The 25,114-nt window shown below is 46.1% G+C and overlaps 1 protein-coding gene across 7 annotated transcripts in view; it reads right to left on the reverse strand.

The window, feature by feature from the left end:
- FOXN3 (forkhead box N3) overlaps nucleotides 1-25,114 on the reverse strand; it is a 196,348-nt gene that overhangs the window by 72,958 nt on the left and 98,276 nt on the right. For all 7 annotated transcript variants that reach the window (XM_042862666.1, XM_042862643.1, XM_042862693.1 and 4 more), the window contains one exon: nucleotides 15,676-15,812. In XM_042862666.1, the coding sequence (XP_042718600.1) occupies nucleotides 15,676-15,812 (137 nt within the window). The remainder of the gene's footprint in view (nucleotides 1-15,675; nucleotides 15,813-25,114) is intronic.

Below are 25,114 nucleotides of genomic sequence, written 5' to 3' on the forward strand. Positions count from 1 at the left end.
AGTTGCAAAAAAAAACCTCATTAGTATTAACTAGCAAAAATATGTTCATGAGTGCATCTGCACTCTCACTCTCTCTCTGTAATTAATCCCTGGAGTAAAGCTGTTCCTCAGATCACCTCAAATATAGAAAATCAATGAGTTAGATTACAGGAAACAATTAATTATGGTTCACTGGTGTTTAGAAAATGACACTGACACCCTGACATCTCCAGATAGCGTCTGTGCCCTCCAAAGCAGCAAATCACAGAAAGTAGCAAACCCTGCTCTTCAGATATCAGATGACCTCAAGCTCGCTCATTCTAGTGAAATGACCCTAATCAGTCATAAATGAACGGGACATAACCTTTTAAACATTAAAGACACAATTAATTTACAGAGCATCCATTCACTACAACCAATTAAGCAAAAATATTTTCTTCACACATTAATGTAACTTCTGACAAACCATGAGGGAGAAAATGGAATAAGCTGCTCTGCCACACACCATTCCAGCTAATTCTCATGCTAGTGACTTCATTCATAATCAAGTCTCTTCTACTCAGTCATACATAGCTGAATTTTCCAGCCAACACAGAAACAGCTGTAAGCAAACATGCATGGACTGGGAAGCAGCAAGTCCGTCCCTGTGCAGTCCTGACCTTCCAGCTGTCTGCCATGAGATGCAGCCAGCAGCGCTGCGGCTCTCGGCTCAGCTGCAGCACACTGAGGCATCAGATCCTTTTGGGAAATCCCTGAGCCTTGATTTTACGTCACAAAGAAGCACGAAGTGATGCAGGGTGTGAGCAGAAATTGTTGTCATCTCAGTGGACCCTTCATCCTTTTGCTTTCCTACTCATTGTAAGAGGACCTGCCACTCTCTTGTCATTGCTAACCTCTGCCCGAGTCTCTCCTCTCTTGAATACCTTTTGGGTTTTATTAATGTCTCCATTTCAGAAAGTTTATGGCTAATGTGTAGAGCCTTTAGCACCTCAGCACGCGACCACTTTAGATCTAAAGCCTTATTAAGCCAATCAGACAAATCCCATCAACAGCAGGAGAGCTTGTGTTTCTTCCCAAATCCCCATTCTCGCATTTGTGTGGGAACTCCAGCAGTGGGCTCACCCCTTGGACTCTTCTCTTTTATTGGAGGGTGCCTGGAATAGGCTGTGAGCATAGAAAGCACCAGGCCACATTCACTAGATTGTATGAGAACAGCACAGCAGAACAAAGCCTGAAATGGACAAAATATAGCATTTAACTAGTGCTTTGGATGAGAATTAAAATGCCTGTATACAAAGAAGTCCAAGAAAACAGCTCACCTCCATAAACAGTATGCAGAAATTCCTGTTTTGGCTCTTACGCATGGAGAAAAATATTCCCCACAAATGAAAGGGAGATTTATGCAAGCACTATGCTGCACATGCAGTCCAGCCGTGCCCAAGTGGCAAGATGATGCTTGCTGACCTCAGTGCCATGTGAGCTGGCAGCTTTGAGAATCTGCCTGTGAAAGCACACTGAGCAAGGACTAGTGTGAAAAGCAGCAGTACAGGGACCCAGGAGCAAGGTAGCATTCACCACTTCGTTCTGAGACGCTCCCCAGACTAGTGGGCACAGTAAACTGAAAGCAGCACTTTCAAGCCTGCCTACCTGGGTTTTTCATTCCGAGAAGCTTCACTGAAAAGGAAAAAGAAGGCTGGTAACAGGAAAAAAACATGACCTCTGGACACTGAGCATAAGCCAGCCCAAGAGAAACGCCTTCCGTCTTGAGAAGGAAGATTCACCACTTCACAAGTCTTACAGTCACTACACAGAAAAAAATTCAAATGAAACCCATCATGTCTGTAACTCTCCTCTGAAAACCCCTTTTTAAAATTCTCTTTCGAGATAGAGAGGGAAGGGAGAGAGAGCCTGCTCTATCCAGGCAAGCTCCAGCCTTCAGCCCTAGAAACTTGTGTGGACAGTGGGTGCTTTCAGTAAGACAGCACAGCTCCAAGCCTGCTTTCCTTCTAGAGAAAGGGGCTGATGGGAGCAGGGAAGCTGCCTGAGCTGCAGCTCTGCACGAGACAGCAAGCGGCCCTAGGGCTCAGCTCTGCACTAGGGGGTGGCAGGGGGCTGGTGCCTGCCTCAGGGTAACCAGCAGAAAAAGGAAAGAAAGGAGTTCAACCAGCTTCCCTTCCTTGGCTCTCCTAAAGAATACAAATAAGCTTCCTGAGAAACAACAGGCCTTCTGATGAGCCAGGAGCTTTCCTCTGGTTCTGTTTGTTTATTAAAAACACTTTGATTTTGCAGGAAGAGCTAACAAATGCGATTGGAAATCAACTTAGTTAAAGAACCTTAAAAACCAACAGGACACAGATCTTCTACTTCAGCCACTAAACGGGATTGTCTCACTGGCTTGAGCAAAACTGTTGAATTACTTCCCCAACAAAAGAAAGGCACTCTTAGGTCCCATAATCTCATTTCAAATCCTTTTACCCACTCCCTACTCTTTTTGGCCTTGAAATCACAATCCTCTTTCAGTAATCTCAGCACTAATTGGTGCCAGCGCTCCAGTTCCTCTTGCCATGTCTTCTTCCCTCCCTCCCATATTGTTCAGGTGCTGAAAAGGATGGTGGGCCAGGGCTCAGTGCCCCTGTAGTGAGCCTGTTCTCCTGCAAAGTAACTGCTCGTAATTAGCAGGAAGCATCGCATCTTTAAATAGCACAGCAAGCGCTGCAAGGCTCTGCAGAGCCAAAGGAGCACTCAGGCACTGTTTCAGAAGCTCCAGGAGCTTGCTGGCGATCTGTAGGCTGGGCACGCTGCTGTCTGGGGCTGGCTGGCCATCTGCAGGCTGGGCATGCTGGTTTTTGGGGCTGGCCATGGGCACCTCCAGCACTGCAGCAATGCTGCAAGCAGCATTCGGTCAGGATGGCGGTAAGACAGCCTTTATTTAAGAAATATTTGAGAATATGAATCCCTGAAAAATGGTAAGAAAAGAGGAGCTTTAAGCAAGCCTACTACTTTCCAGCTAATGACTGCATTTGCAGGTAGTGCTAGAAGGAAACAAAGACTCCTCTCACCAAGTGCTACCCGTGCACTTTCTGCAATTGGAAACCCCAGTCCTGCGAGTTCATTAAAAACAAACAAGAAAAGCTATCTCCAGTGGATATCCATTTCCAGCAAACCTAAGGCTAGCATTAAGCTTTGATTCAGGAAAAATAATCCAAAGGCTTCTAAAGTTCTTCAAGCTGGCAGAATTACATCACAGAGTGTGTGCATCGAGTTTTTACACTGAGATATTATGTGGTGCTGTGTCATGTCTTGAAGCTGAAGGGCAGTGAGGAATGCCACCCAAGGAACCTAGATTGCCTGCATCACACCCCCAAACAGTGCTCTGAAGTAAGAATGCAATTGCCAGGCTACATCCCCAACCCCATTCACTAATTCATGCCCTCGGGCACCTACAATCAGGTATGGTACAAGGAACGCCTGAGCAAAGGATAAGACACAACTGACACACTCCTGAAAGATGCACCATGTGCATGGAGCCGAGTCCTGCCGCAGCTGGCACGACAACCCAAGGACTCACTGGACGTAGGGAACACACTGGTGCAACAAGAGAGCCCCAGAGGCTTCTGTGCAAAAAGGTGTACAGCCTGGTTGTCACTGGGGAAGAAAGCACAAGCTGTTTCTGCAGACAGTGTGGGTATGCAACAACCACAAGAAAAGATCATGCGACTTATTTCCAATCACAGAAATGGACAGCAGGCTTGAGCAGAATGCTGAAGTTCCCAGTGATTCTTCATTTGCCCATAGCTCGACATCAGCAAGCGTCTTAGTGGCTTTCAACATAAGATTGTGGAATAAGGAGGCTCAGCTTTGTGTACACTCCTACCCTATGAACGTCAGAATATCCAACCAAAAAAAAATCCCTGGCACAGCTCCTTGCTGAGGCAACAGTGACCCATAATCAGCTGGAACAGGAGCATTTGAATTTCCCATCTCTGGAAAATGCCATCTGCAGCCTCTGAGCACAGGATCTGTCGCTCACTCCCGTTTGCCTCTGTGTCAGAAATTGGAGGCGAAACGCTTTCCTCAGGTCATCCAATTCTGCCTTTTGCCAACAGAAAACTCCTTCCCATGGCCCATTTTCTGAGATTTTATTGAGTCTGCTTCTCAGCACTTTGCCAGATGGATTTCAAATAATTTCCTTTAAGGGATTAATGCAGCTAATAAGTTCATTATTTGCGCCTTGTCAGTGACCAAGACAGGCCAGAGCCTGTTTGTTTGTTTCCTCCTCACAGTGGTGAGTTTTCCACCCGAGTGTCTAAATCCATTCACAACATCAACACGGCAGAGCCAGGGAGACATCCCCATGAAAGCTGAGCTCCTGCCTTCGCAGAGGGATTCCAGTTACTTGTTTGTTTCACCAAAATGATTGTTCTTCTCTGTCCTGCTGGAGGTGAGCAAGCAGCCAGCACCAGCCCAAGCCCACAGCCCCTTCTCCCCAGCCCTGGAGACTCCTAGGATGTGCTTGCTCATTTCGGTGCACTTCCAACTCCCAGCCGAGCCCAGGATTAGCAAAGAATTAAGTTAGAGAATAATTAGATTAGGAATACCCTACTGACATGCACTTGAGTACAAAGATGCAGTTACTAAACCGTGCTGTGCACATCAGCCTACCCCACCAGGCTCATAAGGGCTAAGCAATCACCAAGTTGTGGCAGGGCTTCTCCCTTCCCATCTGCAGCTTTACCCGGCACTGAAAAACTTTTCTATAGCATGGAAGTGACTTGAGAACATGGGTCTGCAAGTCAGGAAACAGCAGCTTTAGAGCACTTACCTGCCAAAATGCACCTAAATGGTGCTTCCGTGCTCTTCTGTACAGAAACATCTGGGAGTGAAATAAGCCGTAGCTTTCCTATCACAGCACTGGGCCATCTAACCAGTCTCAGGAAGATGACGGCTCAGTAACACATGCAGGATTGTTTCAAGAAAGCTCATGTTCCTCCTCCAAAGCCCCAATCCTTTAAAAGATAAACAACCAGGATCCAGTGCACACCATGGCTCTACAAGCATCAGCATAACTGAAGGGACAGCTCGGTACCATGCAAGGGCACTTATAAAGACTTTGCAAAGGACGAAAAGGAAACACAGACAGAAGGATCAAAAAAACAAAACCAAAACATAACATTCTGCTGAGCGATCAGAAGGAGCAGCTCCCTGGAACCAGCCTGAGCATCACTGCATGCTCCACCAGCGTGCTATGGACAGAGTATAAGCATGCTTCTGTTGTCTTTGGTTAGCCAGATCCTGCCTGTCAGCAGTGCTCTCTGAGAGCACAAATTAGAAGCAAAAATTAGCTTTTCATTTTTTTTTTTTGGTCAGTACCATTCAACGCAGAGTGAGCTCCTAAACCTCTTGCTCCAGTTATCCATACAACTTACTGCCATTTCTTCTTAAAGCAGAGACCACTTCTAGCATTTACAGCAGAAATTTCCAGTTTCTTTCTCCCTAAATCTCAGCAATGCTATTTCTACCCCTGAAGTGAAAAGCAGCAAAAGAAAGCAGCGAAAGAAAGACCTACACTGCTTGAGCAATACTGCTGATTATGGCTTCTCAACTATCATGGAATAAACGTGTTTGTATAAAGTCTTCCTTTTATATTATGCTGTACTCACAAGTAGGAAAATAAAAGCTGACTGTTCCAGAAGTTTTGTTTGTTATTAATTCCCTTAAGTCTAGAAAATGATTTCATTTTAATTAATTGTCTTATTTATTTTTTTAATCTCATGAGAAAAAATGGTCGTCTTCATCTTTCATATGCAAAACAGCTAACCAAAGAACCATTTTTCATACAGAGAACGAACTCCAATTAATAGAAATCTTAAGTACTTGGGGAGCTGCTATGAATTCTGCCATAGATCAGACAGCTGGCTGGAAAAAAAAAATCTCTTTTCAGGAAAGTTACATAATTAAAAGTAACCCAATTTTTAATTTTTTTTTATTATTATTATTTTGTTACATATTTTTCTATACCTGCTAATGCCAATAAAGCATAAAAATAAACGAAACCCAAATCAACCTCAATTTGCTAAGTCTAGATCTCTCCCTTCACATGGGGAACTGCACCCTGTACAACCAACCACCTGGCACAAATTCCCAATGCTCCATCTTCAGTATCTGCACTGCTACGCAATTAAGTGTCTGCAAATTTCACATACTCCAGCTTAAGGAACACGAACAAACAGAGATTAAAATCTAGAGTGATATAAAATTCTAGACACTGGAATTCAAATGCCAGAGGAGTCTGCTCTGATCATTGTAGCTTTTCAAACAAATCTTAGGAAGCCTTCCAAGTAGCTGGCAATTACTGTTCAAACAGGATTTCTTTTAGAAGGCTATACAATAAAGTCATGATAAAAACAGCTACAGAAAAAAAGTAGTGAGAGGTATACAGCTCTGCAAAATTTATAGAACCCCAGAAGACAACAGAAAGCCATCAGGGAAGTCAAAATCAGCAGCACAAACCCTGACAGCAGCAGCAAGGGGAAACGGGCTGTAAACAAATGCAAAGATCAGCCCCAGCTGTAGGGAGCTGGACATTGGCTGCTACCTTCAAAAGGAGAACTCTAATAAGCTGCAGCTATTCCTCTTTCACAAATGAAGTCCATGTAGTACTGACTCTAATACCAAAAATATGTCATACAAGCTAATAAAAAGAAAATTTAACAACTGCACGCATGCCGCAGCAAGCCAAGAAAGAAATGCATTTACATTTGTATTAGCAAGACCCACTGGCTGCGCAATCCCAGATGCCTTAAGAGCAGAGCAATGAAAAATTACAGTACATAACTGAAGCACAACACAAGCCTACAGAGCAAGTTCTGGCAATTAACAGGAGGAGATTGCCAACAAAGCAAAATGAGTCAGAGGGAAAAGAAAGGGAAGATGGGTTACAAAGCTCTGATCCATGCTGGTATTTGAGCTGCCCGATCTCCTCACTCCTTCGCTCTTAAAAAGGAAAAAAAGATCTTGAAACCCAGAGCTCTGAATTCTGCGCTTTGCAAAGCAGACCTACACACATCCTGGGCAGCCCTGCAGCCTCCAGTGTGGCCATCCTCTGGCAGCCAGAAGCAGCCTGCCAACACAGTGAGCCGCTCGGCTGCGTGCGCCGGACATCGCACTGCCTGCACAGACCCTCTGCGTGCTGCTCACTGCTCTCTGAGTACTTACACTGTTGTAATGGAAATTGGTTACCTTCAGGAAAATAACACATTCTGCTTGTAAGTACAAAAAGGGAGTAGCTTTCCTGGCAGCCACGACACCTTTTGACATAAAGCACTCTCAATATGCATACATGCCTGCGCACTCAAACCCCAGAGGTCTGTGCCTTTATTGCTTTTTGTGGTCATAGGAAAAAAAAACAAAAGTCTCAGACTCAAAATGTGGAACTTTATCAAAAGGATAGTAACATCAAAACCTCCAAGCTGCATGAAACCCACATCTGGCTCGGGCTGGAGCTTCCAGGAATGATGAAAGTTTCCCAGAAAGCCTAAGAAGGGCACAGCAAGGTGCACCTGTGCTTGTTACTGCAGCCCAGGCTGGCGTGAAATTTCAGCATGGTGGATTCAGACCCAAACACCCCATGGAGCCCCATGGGCTCATCCAGGCTGCATCTGTGTTTGCTCTGGACGTGGCTGTTGAATAAAAGTCCATCTTTTGGAGGTCTATTGCTTAACCCCCCTCCTCCTTTAACTCACATCAAAATAGAGAACATCATGCAGATTCTGTATGTTACAAAGCAGCTTTAGGATTTAGAAACAGAACAAATGCCCTCAGCAACTACACACAGTCCTGCACACAGGCACGCTGCCTTCAGGGCTATCCAAAATGTTAGGAAACCCAACAGTAGGGTTTTTCAAAATGTACCTAAAATAACCTCTTAATTCTTGTTTACGTTTAAATGCACCAAAATCGCTTGACAGATTTTCTGTAAACAACTACAAGGCTCCCCAAAATAAGTTCAAATATCTGTGAAGCAATGAGGTATAGATAGCCAAGCTGTCACCTTCAGAGATTCATCCCACCTTTACCGAAAAAGAGCAAAACAAGCCCATCTTAGTTCACAAAGGGAAAGGGGAAAAAACACTTTACCAGGCCACCACAGCATAAAGCACATCAGAGAGGGAAAAAGCAGTGCCTCTCCCTCAGGTGGACATGGGAAGGCAGTTTCTCTCTTTTCAGCCACACAGGGCTTCACTGAGGATGGAAATTTCCCTACAATAATTACCCCACATCCCCAAAAAAAGAGGGTTTAGATAAGCAGACTTGATTCTAATGAAACTTCTGGTTTTTCCAAGTCAAAATTCAAAAAACAAAAGTGTAAAGAAGGCTCAGTATGAAAACAGGCTCTATGCCTCATGTTTCAAAACTTCAAAACAAGACATTTTAATGCAGTTTAAGCTCTCTTCATTTTTATGTCTCTGAGCCATGAAGTTCCTATGAAATGAAGCAACTCGAACAAAAAATAATTTTACTCCAACAAAAAACAGCCCCAACAAAGCAGGAGTAATAGGGTCCACCTTTACACAGAAAGATCCAACAATCTGAGGACGGGTTCAGACATGCAAAACTGGATACAGAGAAATTCAGGTATTGTGGTGATGAACAGTATCCAGAGCCAGGAGAAACGTGGTCACTGATCACTACACCCCCCCAGTGTACAGCAGAAGTCAATCCATAACTCAGAAAGAGGGAGGAAAAAAACCACCTTTATTAGAGCATTCAAACATTGATAAACAAAATTATCCCTAAACTTACCTTCTTCCAACAAACAAACAAACAAACAAACATTCCTCTCCAAAATATTTACACAGGCTGTATGTATGTACACTATTCACATGCTGAGACACCATATGTATCCCTGAAAAGGTCTCTCAGCTAATAAAGATTCAAGAAGACTCACCCCCTGAAACTTGTTCTGAGCTTCCTATCTGAAAGTAAATATTTACTAAAGAAACAGCTTTCAAGGGAAATGCCTGCCATTTTAAGATTTAGAGCCATAGGTACTGCAACAAGATACTGGAAGAGCTCCAAGTCTTTAGGATGCATTTTAATAAATTATTTGCAGAAAGGCTGATTGGTACTTTCAAATATATTGGCTCAGGTAAACAGGCAAGGATTATGTGGATGCCTGACATGGGCATGAAATGCAACCACACATTTCCTTTAAAAATACATACAAAACAACTCAGAACACTACAGTTACAAGCCAGCTCTGCACATAGGTGCTCCTGTGACTGGCAAACAAGGAGACCAAACAGGATTTTGTTCAGGACAAAGAGCAGCCAGCCTGCAAGGTCTTAAGGCCACCAGCCCTTCCAGAAGCTCCATATCTCCTACCTGCTGCCAGCTGGCCCCAGAGCCAGGCTGAGGGTCCACCACCTTGTTCTGTTTCATACTTTCAATGGGTGACCCAAGGCCAGATGGTCACCTGGACTCCACAGTGCCATAGCTGTCCACAGTCACACCATGAGCAACAGTACTACAGGACCCTGTTGTTTCTGTTTTCATATGCAGAAGTCAAATAATTTCTACTGCTGTAACAATGTATGATTATCAAACATGATGCTCGTGCTGTTCATCACACAGACACTTGCTCCCAAGCCCTAATTTTCAGCTATTAACAATTCTGTGAACTGTTACTGAATCTCATTACACAAGCAACTGCTGAAATTGTAGGAGTGGCACAATGGCCACGAAGGGGATGAAGACAGAGAGATGAACTGAATGCAACAAAGTGACAAGAGAGAGGGGTACCATTCACCCTCTGCTTTTTGCAGAACCACACAGCCCACATCACAGCAGGGTCCTCAAGCCTTGCAACAGCACACAGAGGGACAGGGCATAGCAGAAAGCCATCTCAGCAGTACAGGTCCCATGTACTTCCAGGTTTCTGCGGTCACCAATTCACAGCTCTACCAACAAGGCTACTGTAACCACTGTTCATCAAGTGCCCAGAGCTAGAGGGATCTACGAACAGCTAAACAAAACATACCCCTAGACTTTCCTTTTCCCATGAACTGAAATGGAAATATCTATAGTACCATTCCAAGCTATCTCTAGAGTAAGGCTATATTTATCTACAAAAGGCACAGAGGAGGGGAAAAAAAACAAAAAGCCTAAAAAGCCAAGTAACCAGGCAGATTGGGGCTATGAATTACAACAATTTAATCCAAGGAGCTGGTGTTTACGCAGCATCTACTAGAGATGACTGACAGGTTGGGGATGCTGCTTTGCATCCCTTTGCTTCTTTACCAAAGGCCTTCAAACACAGCCAAAACAAAGACCTCAAGATCCAAATCTGAAAATATGCAGCAAAAGGGAAACAAGAGGTTTGCCTGGGTGAGAAAGAATTGAAAACATCTCAGCTGAGAGGGCTCAGAAGCATTAAACCATTTTGAGAGGAAGATACGATGAGAGGATTATTTGTATTTCTACCAGCTGAGCACAAAGGTGCTGCAGAAAGAACACATGAAACTTTTGTGTCAAAGAGGATGCACTCAATGTTCTATTCTTCTGCTTCTGTCCATGATCTTCTGCCATCTTCCACAGCTTATCTCCCTGCCCTCAGCCCCCTTTAAGTTGTATGGCACGAGATAAATCCTTTTAAAAAAGGGAAGAGTCTTGTTTGCAGGTCTTGTTTGTTTTACAAAATGACAGCCAATGGGATACATATCACAAGAGTCTACTGGATGGAGAGCTGATTAAATACATTAGAAAACAAGTCCTGGACTGGCAAACCCTGAAATATTTATGCACTGAGAGCATTACAGGCATTCACTCAAGCAAACGTTCTTTTTTCTTTGTTATTTCTGTCTGGCATCAAGCAGAACCAATGTTCTTTAATTTGCCAGAAAACAGACATCAAGCAGCATCGTCTCAAAACACAGATGGATCTTCAAATCAAGACATATTACTGTGTCAGAGGGCAAAGCTTGGAATTTGTATTTTTTGTGATCTCTAAACTACAGACACAGCAAAACAAAATTCCCCAAAGACTCTGCCTTGACACCGCACCAAAGAAGAAAACTCTTTCAGACTCTGTTCAGGAAGTGAAATAACAGGATCGATCATGATAAGAGGCTGTGGCATACACAGAAATATTAGACTGTGCTATGGTCAGCTTCATTTCCTACCAAAAGTAAAACCAGTAACAGAGAATTAAAGCTCTGCCTCCAGACCGCAAAGGACTACCAATTAATTTATTCCCCAGATCCCTTCTAGCAGGGAGACTCTTTCAGCGTTTCAAAGCACTCAATGAATAGGACAAGTTTATTTCATCATCTTCCCCAAATAGCCAGAAAAGAGCATTTCTCATCTCAAAACATAAAGCATACAGAAAAAAAGAGTGCTTATATGCTGTCCTGAATGATATTCTACAATGTGTTGCCTCTGATGCAAGTTTACTTTCAATAAACAATGGTAAAGGCTGAAACCTACGACAGTTTCAGGGAAGGAGCAGTAAAGCCAAAACCTGCAAAAACTGCAAGGAGTCGTTCCAAGGTATGTTTCTAAGCAGATGATCTACAACAGCAGTCTGTGGAGTGTGGGGAAACAATTTTCATGGCAAGATGACAAATCACCAAAGAGCTAGTAATACCCACCAGCAGCCTCAGCTCCAGCCCCACTGGCTGCAGTGTTGGTTGGGCCTGAGCCTGAGGTGGAAGTGTTTGAGAACCTTCTCCCTGGGCAGAACAACTGAACAGAACCAGCTCACAGAGATAAAAGTAACAGAAACTTGACATCAAAGTTTGACCAGTTCTTGCACCTTTTTAACACATTTCAGAAGTCAAACGGGGGCTCACAATGTCAAAGCCTCTCTCCCACACGAGCTGCCCAAATGCAGAGCACCCAGCGCCGCATGGCAAATGTGTGCGGCCATGGCTCAACGTGCCACAGCTGCTGCTCATTCAGCCCAGCAAGACACATGCACATGGAGTGCGGTTATCTTAGCCTAAATACAAGAAACCCACAGCACACAACATTAATTTTACAGTAGCCTGAAGAAGTAGTGGTGTTTCACAAATGCCTGTGTGTGGAGAGGCGCAGTTTCTGACACAGAGGCGGTGGGAGGCCCTGCAGCAGCCCCACACCCTCCACAAATGGCTCCGGCCAGCTGCTGAGCACACAGCTGTGCTGCTTGGCAGCAGGCTTCTTCGGAAGCTGTTATTCAGAGAACACCTCTGTTGGCACAGGTCTCTGACTGAAGTGGTACTAATATGGGGCAGAGAATAAAAACACCCTTATCAGATACCAGAGAGCAAGGCACCGGAGAGGTGATGAGCATTTATGGAGGAAACATTTCTAGGAAAGCCATCATCTGCAGAAGGCAAAAGCGATAAGAGACACTAACCCCAAGCCACTCCCCAGTTTTCAAACACCCAACTGGTGAAGTTTCGTGAGATGTTTTATCACTAGCACACCTCCAAGCCCTCTATAAGCCATAAACTTACTCCTGCATCAGCACTTCCAAGAAAGGAAAGGGATCAGATCTAGCAGCAGCACCATTTTCAGCACACATTCTGAAAAGCGACTTTGCACAGAAGGCAGCTGCGGCAGAGGGGGCTCTGCCCACTCCTCATCAATCTCCGTGCCCCCGAAGGGGCTGGGAACCCAGCAGCGTGCTCACACACTGCACAGTAGCCACGCTAGCCAAGCAGCTGCTGTGGGACAGGCACACACCAGGACCAGATGCTGGTTCTCAACAGGTAGGCTGGGCAACGCAGAAGAGAAAATGCACCGTGGTTCTCATCTCAGACCCGTTTGCAATTTCACCAGTTAGATGGCAGCTTAGCCCAGTGTGCCAATGCTCACCACTGGCTTAGCAAACAGCAATTAGCGAAACAGACTGGAAAAATGACCAGGAGAGAAAAACGCTCTACACATCATACAGTCTATAAAGTGATCTAACCAACGTTCCCAGAAGTCATCAAAATCTGCAAAAATATCATGCATATGTGAAACTAATAATTTCTGTTATTTCACATTTCCTGATAATATTTCTCCTTCTGCTGCTGAAAATAATTTGAGAATTCTCCTGCTGCAACATACTCAGAGAAAAGTCCATTTCAAGATCTTTGAGTACCACCAAAAGAGAAAAATCACACATACAGTCAAATAAGAGACAGAAAACCAAAGGTAAAACATGCAGATAAAAAATCCGGGCGCTGTCTTGCATAGTTACTTAACAAAGCTTGTGTCTATAAATACATTTCAAGGTTGCTATTGCCAACACAACTGTAAATATTTAAAAAGAAACACATCATAGCCCTTGGACTAAGGCACCTATTTTTCCACACCCAGCAGAGAGTTTTTCCTTTATCACAGTGTGTATCAGAGTGTTAGTTCATCCTTGAAATTCCTCATACATGACATGAAATATGCTTCAATCAGAAGAATTAGAAAAAAAATTCTTTTAACAGCATGATTTTTGATTTTTACACACATCCAATCCAATCACAAAGAAATAATTTGCATTACTATACGCTTCCTCTTAGAGCTTACTGATAACTTTCTTCACCCTCCAAGAAGCAGAAGCCAACCAGATAACAGCAGCCTGTAGTTCCTTCTTGTGTACAAACACTGCAAGTTTGTTTTTCTTCCCTGTAACTACAGCCTTCTCTCCATGGCTCCCACTGTAATCCAAACTTCCTGGTTTGGGTAAGATATCTAATCTTAATGACACCAGTACAATACTGAGTCAGCCACCTAAATGTGTGGATCCACACTATAAAACTCCTTCATAAAAAGTCTTCTCTGCTGTGTTTATGCAGGGTGTTCTACAGGAGCTGTAAAGCTAAATTATCTGCTGGAATTAACTCTCAGAACAGAACAGGAGTGCTTGTGCATTTGGTGACCATCTTGCTTGGGATATTTTTACAATACATTCCTCCACTCCATGCTCAATTCACCCTAAGCTGCTTATGCAGATACTAAACTGAACATGTGATTAATCTGTGTATCCTTACTCTTCCAAAACATTGCTTGTCTTTATCAGATAGGTTGGTTTGCCTCCATGGGATCGCAGCAACCGATCCTCATAAACCTTGTAATTCCCCCCGATTAATCCAGCTCCTAGAGGCACTCCAATACTGGTGAATCCTCCTGTTCCAGATATTTTTCATTCATATCTCAAACACAGTTTCTGTTACCGTGGCCTTCAGCTACGTAAAACTGATGGATAGTGACAAAGCTCTGCCACCCAAGGATTTCTCCAAACCTATCATCTCTGCTATCAGAAGAATTTCCCCTGGAATTTGTTACTATGACAATGTATTGCTCTGGAGATATGACAATGGCAGAGCAGATTTACATTTTTCTATCCATTACTGAAGTTTTTCCACACATGAGAAAGCAATCACACACATATGGGATTACTGTTTTTCCTAAACACATGGGGAACATCCAGCTTCTTGCAAACATATCAGAAATATATACCAAAAAATGACTTTGCCATGTAGCTGCCAATAATGAAAACAATTCAACAGCTACTGATAGCCAGCATCAGCCTTGTGCTGATGCTCCACAGTCACTGGTAGGTGATTAAATGGGTATTTCAGAGGGCCACAGGAGGATTAAACTGTATTTGACAGTGGAACTGCTCAATGATATTCAACCAAAAACAAGAGCGAGACCCCACGATCTTCCATACAGAGCAGCTCCCCAGCAAACACTGAGATCCCCTGCTCCCAGCTGTGTGTGTTTCTGGGGACGTTCCACTGGGGGGTTAGAAGGGATCGGCATCCCCACACTGTGCACTGCCTGGCCTTGCACTGTTACTTGATGCAGGAGCCTCTGAACAGATCCAAATGGGCACCACTGAAATACTCCTGAAATGCAATGCAACCGACGAAGGCAGGCTCTGCAAACAGACCGTGTCCATCCCCACGGTTACAGACATAACGCCATCATTCACGTAATTCGGCTGAGATCAAGATCGTGGGGGGTGTGCGGGAAAGGAGCAGTGAAAGCCGCTTGGGATGGCGGTCGCGTGGAAAACGTTTCCCAAAGCAGCTGCGAAGCATCATGCCCACGCTGCGGCTGCTCGCCCCAGCCGGGAGCTCATGTCAGAACAGGAGAAAAAAATAACACACATCATTCCGAGCCGGGCGGAGCGCCGCGCCGGCCGCGGGCCCCCCGAACTTCCGGCCGCGCGGTTGCTAGGCAGGATTACCGTCTCCGTGGCAACCGCCGCGCAGCCCGGGGCCGTCCCCTCGCCAGGCAACGCGCGGCCGCGCCGCCGCCGCACCTGCCGGGCTACGCGTTGCCGTGGAAACGCAGCGTTGCCGTGGCAGCCGGCGCGCCAATAGGCGCGAGGGAAGGCGGCAGCCCCGCTCCGGCAAGCCGCGGCCCCGGCGCGGCGCCGGGAGGGGCTCGGAGGAGCCCCGCGGGAGCCGTCGCGGCCGCTGCTCGGCCCCGGCGGGGTGCCGGGCCCCGCTCCGGCCCGATAGGGGCACCGTGCCCCGAGCCGGCACCGCCGCCCGGTACGACCGGCGCCCACCGCCCCACGCGCGGCCCCGGGCTGGGACGAAGCGGTCCCCCCGCACCCCGTGGGGTCGTGGCATCCCCGGGCCTGCCCAGCGCCACCGCGTGCCTGCCCCGCGCCACAGGCAGCTGCAGGAAAATAGAGTTGTAAAATCATCTAGGTCTTACCTTTGATATGCCTGAGGAGATGTGGGAGGTGTATTGAACACATGCGAGTATGGGTGATAGGGTGTCTTTTTCAAAGCCTGAATAAGATTTTGTCTATATTCTGGGTCTATACACCACAAGGACCCCTTTCCAATACTCTGCAAAGAAAAAAGAATTAAAAAAAAAAATCAAATATTTGATCTAATGGCACAGCCTCATTCATTTAGCAGTAGTTGTCAGGATAGCAGTGGGTTGGGTTCCTGGTCTGACAGCGGTGAACACAGTTTGCCCGCCACAGATATCGCTCCATTAATAAATACTGTAACTATGGTTTAAATCACACTTCCGTGGGGGAAAAAAAAAACAAGAACGCACGTTTGGCTGCTTCCCCGCCACCCCTTATTAGTTAATATGATTTAATGGCATCTGGCAATTTCCCCGTCACCCTATACTGGAACAACGCAAAGCTACGATTACTGGTAGATGGAAACTTTGAAGAGAAGCTGGTTCTTTTTTCAAAGTGATTTTATTTTCCTTTTGTGCTGCTATGCTAACGAAAAACAGGGCTGAAAAGGAGTGGTTTAAACACCCTAGCAACTGTTTTAAAAATAAAAGGATTTAATCCTTCAGCCACATGACATTGGTGCCATTGTACTACAAGAAATTAATCATCTTCTCTCCCCTAAGGAAAGAAAAAACACCCCTAGAACCCCAAACAAAACAAAACTGTAAAACCAGATCTTAAACCATGTTGGGGTGTTGTGAAATCAGAGTTGGTGGTTCCAGCAGCAGTGACTGCCACAGCCCTTCCCGGACGCAAGGGAACACATGGAGCTGGCAGCCTGCAGCAGGAAGGCCACGCTGCCACTCAGCACCACTGCAGCCCTTGGCCCAGCGGAGGTTGGGACAGACACCCAGGGCTGTTCAAATGCACAGAAGTACACCTCTTGCTAGGCTGCACTGAGAGCGCACAGGCAGATCAGAGCAGCCCTGTTGAAGAACACGTCACACCAGCAGCAGTTCTCAATATGGACAGAGCTCCTCATGAAGCTCTCAGGCCATTAAGGATGTGTTTCTGGCAAATGCTGGCATGCTTTGGAGCCAGTGGAGAGGCTGTACTCCATCCCCGTGTGCACCCCAGCCCAGGGCACTCTTTGCTGAGCTCCAGCTCCTGAATATCCAGGCTGGATGTGGCTCTGGGCAGCCTGGTCTATTGGTTGGCAACCCTGCCTACAGCAAGGGGGTTGAAACTAGATGGTCTTTGTGGTCCTTTTCAACCCAGGCCATTCTATGATTCTGGTGTTCCCATGTCCAACAGCCAGCACACACACACACACACACCACAGATGAGACTGAATGAAGAAGACTGTTTCTAAAGCCAGAAGGAGGGCACAAACCCAACACCCATTTCCTCTGGAGAAAGAGCCCTACAGCCCCTAAATGCTGCCCTGCTTTATGGGGGCTTCAGGACACACAGTGGGATACACTTAGTGCTTGCACAGCTCCTTCCAAGCTGACAGGCTGCACATCTGCACAGAAGCCACCCCGCAAACAAAACTAGAAAAATAAGAAAGAAGCTTCCCAAGCCTCACTGGATTGCTATGCGGGAGCACCTCACAAGCCCACAGCACTGCCCGAGTCATGGCCTTCATTCAAAGCCAAACCCACCTGCAGGGGGCAAGGAACCAGGCTCTGCAGGGAACTGGGAGCTGGGAGAACAGCTGCCTGCTGGCCAACCTCTGGGCTGGCAGCAGTTGGCCAGAAGGCTCCAAGTGGCCCAAGAGGGACAGTGCAGGGAGAGGCTGGGCCTGCAGGGCCTGGAGGCTCCAGGAGGAGCAGGCCTTGGGGCTGCTGCCTGGGCCAGGCACTGTGCAGGTGACTGAACACCCACCACGGTGTCATGGGGAGCTGTGTGCCCCGTGCCTCGCACCAGTCTGTAGCCAAGAGCCTGTGATGTTTAGCTTTCGAATGTGGGACAATAAGCCAGTCTTGGCATGGTAAGCCTAGGAAGTGACCTTTTAGGCAAAGGACAGACTCAAAAATAGAATCCAAATCTCTCAAATTCCACTTCCATGCTCCATCCAAGAGGCAGAGCAAGAACACCACAAATTTTCCTTTTAAGCAAGCAACACGCAAAGCTAGGAACATTTTCTTCAGGAGTAAACCTTTGCTGGATTCCTTACTCTTTACAGCATGGGACAAGCTTTAAAAATGCTACACTTAAACACCACCCTGTGTACTTGTACTTGCTGGAACACAACATGCTGTTTCCAAGCCTCTGTGTTCTTTCCTTTCAACCAAGTCATCTACCTGGCCGTGATCTCCCTCAGCCCCCCCAGGAGCGAGCACGAATCGAGGGGTTTACAGAGTGAGGTCACTGCTAAAGGCTGATTTCAAACCAGGCACTGCTGCCATGCTGCATTTGTTTGGCTTGCGGATATTCTTGTGAAAGCCAAAAATAACCTCACTGGAAAACAGAAACTCTCACACAAGAGATTGGGAAGGTATTCTTGTTAGAAGAAGCACTGAGAAGGCAGTGCTATATTTTTTTGCTAATATATTTTGCCCTATTTTCACTGCAGCTGAGCTGATTTATAATTTAGGAGCAACAATAAACACAATTTAAAACAAAGCTCCCCAGCCATGCAAAGTTCCTTTTTTAAGATATTTACCTTTGCTCTTCCACCATCACACAACAGACAGAAACACAAAGAAAACTGAAGTGTCCCCTGGTTAAGACTCCTTCCTGATAGCCCGAGGTGTGAACAGCTCTGTTAGCTGTTTGAAGATGTGTCATTAGTCTTCCATACACAGAGCAGTCACAGGAAAGGAAATCACTGCAACTCAGACCAATCCGTTAGTGATTAATTTCCATCTTATGACACTTGGCGTGCTGCTTCACTACCTCCTCCAAGCCAAAAGTCAATAGTGTCTCCAATCAAAAACAAGCAAGAAAGGAAAAAAATCCCTGGATAGTATTTGTCTCCCAGGCAACAAGTGAGCAAGGAATGAATCCCAGCCCAGCAACCTCAGCACTGGAGTGCTGCAGCCTGTCTGGCTCTGCCTCCGATCCTGGGCACAGCACTCAGCCCCTGGCACCTCCTGTTCAGCTGTGGCTGCTCCTGTATCCGTGGTTCAGGTTGTTACAAACAAGGACAGTGCTACCAGGAGTTTCCTCACTTTATCCAAGAGCAGGCTGTAACCACAGGCAAGCCATTCCAAAGGTATGACTATCAGAGAGAGAAACCAACACATGGAAGTTACCCCATGAATACTTAGGGCTTGATAGAATCATAGAATCATAGAATCACAAGGTTGGAAACGACCTATAAGATCATCTAGTCCAACTGTCTCCTCATCACCATTGCCACCACTAGCACTAAACCACATCACGCAGCACATCCTCCAGATGCCTCTTGAACACTGCAATATTTTCTACAAGAAGCTTCCTGATTATGTTCACAATTATTGCGAAGATATTGTTATTCCTTCTTCTGTTTACACATACAAACTGTATTTAGGTACTGTTCTTTCTGACAGCTCAAATACCCAAAGGTGACTTCCTTCCAGCCATCAAAACAGGTGCATTATCAAGAATAGGTGTGAGACATTCAGTGCCCAATTTCTTTCCCCCTCAAAATGGACTGCATACAAAAGTTTTAAAATCCTACTTACACAACCTGGTAGGATCCAAACAACAAAAAAATTTGGTCCTGCTAGTAGAAAAATCTGTTTGGAACTTTAAAATAATATAAAAAAAAAAAAAGCTGGTTGTTAGCTCTGTCAATCATTAGAGTTAACAGCATTATCTGCTATTAAAACTTCATTGTGAAGATTTTGCTTCCATATACCTCACACCACCGACAGCCTAGCCCTATGCAGTACTTACCATCTGCCCAAAGCTCCATTAAAAAAAAGTCTCTTTCCAGGATCAATGGCTGGGAAAAATACAGACCCTGTCTATATAAGAATTCTGGCAAATGCTTATTTAAGGAATTTCATTCCCTGGTTGTTTTAGCACTGACTTGAAATTTGTTAGGAATGCAGCTTGTTTCCACGGTGGTTCTTTTTAATGCCAGACAGTCCATCCCAAATGAAGCTTGGGAAAGAGAGCAGATTTAGAAGTCACAAAACATGCAGGTTCGGAGTTGGACAGTCACAGCTGTGCCACTGCTTGGCTGCCTGGGTCCAGTGGGGCACTGTGCTGACAGGGGAGCAGCAGCACGGGGCTGCTCACATCCCACAGCAGGTCTCTGCCTGGTTCCCAGTCCCTCTCCTCAAAGAAGATCCATGGGGACTGTACCCTTCTGCAGGACAATCCACGGTGACACAGCAATGTTCCTCTTGGCACAGCACCGAGAGGAAAAGCGGGGCTCTGGCTGGGCACAAACCAGCTTGGAATGGTTCTCCAGGCAGGCAGAGAGCAGGCATGGAGGGGGAGCTGGGACAGGCTGGGCAGTTGGCTTTCAGTCAGTGAGCTTGTTGGTCCAAGGAAAAGAATCCAACAACTGCCCCCTAAGATGAACTGCCAAAATAGTAGGGGATGAATCTTAGGACTAAACTCTCCAAAACCAAACTTATCAATGGAATAAACTAGGAATGCCCCCATTACCCAAATCGGGTGGTGCACATATACACTATCATTTCTAACTATTCTGTCCTGATTACTGTGGCACTTTAGGAACTATGAAAGTGAGTAGAAAATTAGAAACTTCCTATTAGTTGAAAAAGGACATTTCCAATTAGCATCTGCAGTTCCAAGTCATCGCGTCTTGAAATCATAGGATGGTGGCACATCAGTCCCTGGCTAGGTCAGTGTAAGCCAGTGCAGTCATTAACACAGGACCTCTGAATAACACTAATGACACTTTCTTGCAAAGATAAGGAACCATTTGGTGTCACTCATCCCCACTGCCAATATATAAGTTTGCTCTCAGCATGGATGAAACCTACTATTGTTACAGCAAATGACCTCTCTGCAAGTAATAGCAGAGAGATTACTGTGTATCAGAGGTTCTTATTCTGGATAAATATTTATCCCGTGCTCACTGTGCCTCTCACAGTAGAGAACTTGAAGCAAATCTTCACTCAGATTTGCCAACATGTTTACCCACAGGAATGCCATACAGCTCTCCCACAGGTGTCCACATGTGCCACCCAAACACAGGAGTGTTGCTACAAGATCAAACTTTAGTGAGCCAGTTTTCAAAAGGAAAGCTTCAATAAAAGAACTGGATGATGGAAATACACGCGATGCCACCACACAATGTAAAGCAACCACTTGAGTAGCTACAGGCAGGACCATCTGGGATATATGAACAAATAACTGTGTTTTTAGAAAGAGATTTCAGTGCCTAAGGGAAGAGAGGGAACCATTTCTCAACGTTTAGGACCGTATCACACAACACTGCTCTTGAAGTTGTGCGAACAAAGTTGAAGGCACAATGGGGAACAAGCAGCTGATGATACAAACTTGAACCCAGTCAGAGGACTGAGGCCCACTGTGATCATAGCTGCTTTGTATCAGCACCACAGCCACGGGGCTTCCAGGGCAGGAGCTCCTCAGCACTCAGAGAGCACAGTCCGGCAGCTCCGTGCTCCCACCCGCGGGAAGCCCTGGGCCATGCTGCCAGCACTGCAACACCCTGCTCTGCGCTGCTGATGTGGGACTCACTCCAGATTGAAGCTGCTTCTTTTACTCCAGGCAGGGGCAACAAGCTAATGCCAGCATCGGGAGAAAACAGTGAAACTGGTCTGCTGCTCTGTTTAAAACTCTGTTGGTTATGCTTTACTCATTGCGATTTGACAGTAAGGACAGACCAGATACTGTTTGCTCTGCTCACCTGCATTGGTTCTCTGGTTGTGAACAGTTTTTATGAACTCTCACAGACAACACTAAACCTTTATGCTCTTCAATAGCTCTGCACCCTGCAGATGAAAATGGTGAGTTTTCTATTTACCTCATTGTTAAACAAATGAAGTAATTCACAGAAAGACACAAACAGAACACTAGAATCATCTTAGAATCAGCTAGTTTAAACAAAAAAAAAAAAAAGAGAGTGAGAAATACAACTGCTCAGGAGTTCTTAAAGAAAGAAAAACAAAGCCACTGCCAATGATTGCTATTATTATAAAACACATTCCTTAGATCCTCTGTAATATCACATAAAAATTGCAGATATTCATGCAGTCTAAGGGTAGATTTTCTTCATTCTTTGCAAACATTTCTAGCACAGACTTGTGAAATTCTATACAGCCAGTTTTAGAGAGCTGCACTACAGACCTTAACAGCAATTTTAATGACAGTAACAACTGCGCAGTAAGCATTTAATTTTCATAAACCCGCACACAAAATCCCCTGAACCTGTGAGCTTCAGAAATGTCCCCTGCCCTTCAGAGGAAAGTTTGGCACTGTTATGTGGCAGTTTGACACAATACAGAGAAAATAAAGCCCTATTTGCATGCAACATGACAAAACCCTCACACCCACTTCTGCGTGTTTTCAACACCTTTCCACTAAGCCCTCAACCACAGTGCAGATCAGGCACAAAGCTGAGAAAGAGCTCTCACTAGTTAAAACAGTTACGTGGCCATAAATACACGCTCATTTGATATGTGAAACAAGTGGTGTGAAGGGAAGGATTGCTGGAGCGTGCTGTTCCACCCCAAGTAAACCAGCTGCATCAAGAAATCACCACTATTCTCAAGAGAACAAAAGACTGGGGCCTTTCAAGTCTTATTTTGCCCCAGGTAAAAATATCCATTAGCTCAAATTGCAGAAGTTCAGGTCTCTGCTTTCATGCTCTTCTCTTGCCATTTTAAACTCATTCGCTCAATGAACTCTCCCAGACATCAATGTATCAGTTGCTAGATCCTTGTCCTGCCACTGGGACACTGGTCTGGTGCTGCCCAGGTGGTGTGGGGCCATAAGCATCTCGGTCCCCAGAGTTCTCCCCCATTCACCGTGGGCAGACTGGGGAGCTAGGTGAGGAAGATCTCACAAGACAAGATCTTCCCCTAAATGGAAAGTAGGGTTATAGTGAGAAGAGCTACCTTGCCTAAACAAAATAAATTCCCCACCTCCCCTAAACAAGGAGCAGCCAAGCAAGTGATTAAACCAGGAACAGAGGCCAGAACAGTGCTGTAAAGTAACAACTAGAGAAAGGAGAGATGGGGTCCACAGTTCTCCTGCTCCACAGGCAAGACCACACAGCAGGTTCCTGCAACATTAGCAAGCACTGTCTAAATGCACAGCCATACAGAAAGCCAGCATCCCTCCAGTGGAGGAGTTCAAGTCTCACCAGCTCAAGATACCTGAAGTTTTCTCTCTCTTCACACGCACAGACCCCCACAGACCAGAGCCCAGCTGTGCCAAGGCCCCACTCCTCCCAGTGGTACTGCTTCGGGGGCAGCCCCAGCCTGACTCCAGAGGGTGCCCCCAAAGCAGAGCCACAGGCAGAGCAGAGGGGCTGCAGGTCACACCTCAGCACAGGTTTAGGTTTAGATTTATACAAATTAAAGAATACAGACGTCAGAAATGTCTTCCAGTGTGTAGCATAGGCACCCAGCAAGACTGACTGCCCTGAAAATCACCAACCCAAGGCATGTCCCCAGAGTCGGGGCTGCGGATCCCATGATCTTCTGTGCAGGGCTGCTGTTCCCACCATGATTACTCTGCCAGATGACACCATGTGCACAGTACAGCCATCGCTCCTCCCCAACCCCCCTACTGCCTGTGACATGCAAGCCTTGTAGTCCCGCCAGCAACATGAGCTGGCCCCCCACCATGACCACTGCCTGCAGGCCACAGGATATCACCACAGCAGTGTCCCATGCTCTCATAACAAAGAGACTCCTCTGACAGCCTTAGGAGATGGCATGTGGTATCACCGCTCTCCGTGAGCCATACTTAGCCTGTTAGGCATCTCCTCATTCAGTACGCAAACAACCCTGTAAAACTACTTCATAGCCAAATGGAAATCCTGCAAAAGCCTCAAAATACTGCCCTTAAACAACGCCTTGCTCATAGCTAAAGTGGACGCGTGCTGTTCTACTGCAATGGCTGGCAGCCCCGGGCCTGCCCAAGGCCAACCAGGCCGGGGGACAAGGAAAGGCAGCAGCACTGCCCAGCAGGAACAGGGCACGGGGTCCAGCGGGTCCAGGGGCACAGGGTTAGAAAGCAGGGAGCACAGAGACAGGGCTGTTGGTGGCCATCACAGCGAGCCTGAGGAGACAAGGAAGCAAGCAGCATTGCTACTGCTGGGTCAGCCTACAGAATTCCTGGGTACACACAGAATGTGCAATTAGCCCCACTCTGTTGAAAAACTGAGGACACACAGAAACAAAAGAGTACAAAAGAAGTGCTCAAGGTCACCTATAAAGTCAGTGGCAGAAGAAAAAGAGAATCCCAAGACTCCAGAGCAGCAGCCCCGTAATGGCCATGCAGGCGGTGTGTCAGGGCCATGGATTCAGCACCCCAGTACCAGACAGCCAATGTGCCACACAGTGTCCGCGGGCTGCCTCACACAGCCAGGGAAAATACACAGCACCTTCTCCTGCAAATAGATGGTTACAAAGCATCTGAAAACCCAGAATGATTTTATAACAACCCTTCACACAACAGATACTCAAAAAATTATCCAACACTTAGATCAGTGCTGGAGGTCGGTGGGTCAGGCGTTGTCTGCCAGCGCATTAATGATGAAATGAGCAAGGGAGAGAACTTTCAGGGGAAAGGGTTAACAGCTCAGAAACCGGTGGGAGGGAGTGGGTGGGACTAACTCCATTAGCAGCCACAAATAAACATAGAAATAAGGAAAACTTGACAAAAGCTAATGGATTGGCACCATTTTCCCCTGTAACCATTTAATGTGGGGGATTTTCCTTGTTTAGTGCTTCATTTGATTCACGGGATGAATTGAGGGGAAAATCGAGGCACAGTGATGGACAGCTGGAGATGCGGCCTGGCAGCAGTGCTCTGAGGTGGGCCTGTGCACCAGGCCAGGTGGCTGCAGCCCCGTGCAGCCCAGGCACTGCGCAGGCACACACCAGTGCCAGGCCCTGCTCACTGCCCACTGCCGTGGCACACAGCAACACACGTTTCTGCCACCTGTACACACACATCCCAATCCCTCCTTCAATCCCACTTCAATGTCAAGGTCAAAAATAGTTATTTTTTTACCATTTTTTCTCTTTCTCATGGCTGAATGACAAATGCTGGGGAGCAAAACAAACCATTCCAGCACTTCAAACTTCCCCCCCCCAAACAAGACAACTCCTCGGCTGTGCCCAAAGCTCTGGCTCACTTGCTCAGTGCAAATCAGTACAAAGTCAGGGCAGCACCTGCCTGTAGGAGCACCAGGGCCTGAGCACTAGCACTCACCTGTGCTGGGCTTGTAAAAACAGTAAGGAGAGATGAGGCTGCTCAGTCTCCAAAGTTTTGACAGTGATATTAATTAAC

Source organism: Lagopus leucura, unplaced genomic scaffold (assembly GCF_019238085.1).
Source record: "Lagopus leucura isolate 7727_CA_CO unplaced genomic scaffold, USGS_WTPT01 Super-Scaffold_1, whole genome shotgun sequence".
Classification (NCBI taxonomy): Eukaryota; Metazoa; Chordata; class Aves; order Galliformes; family Phasianidae; genus Lagopus; species Lagopus leucura.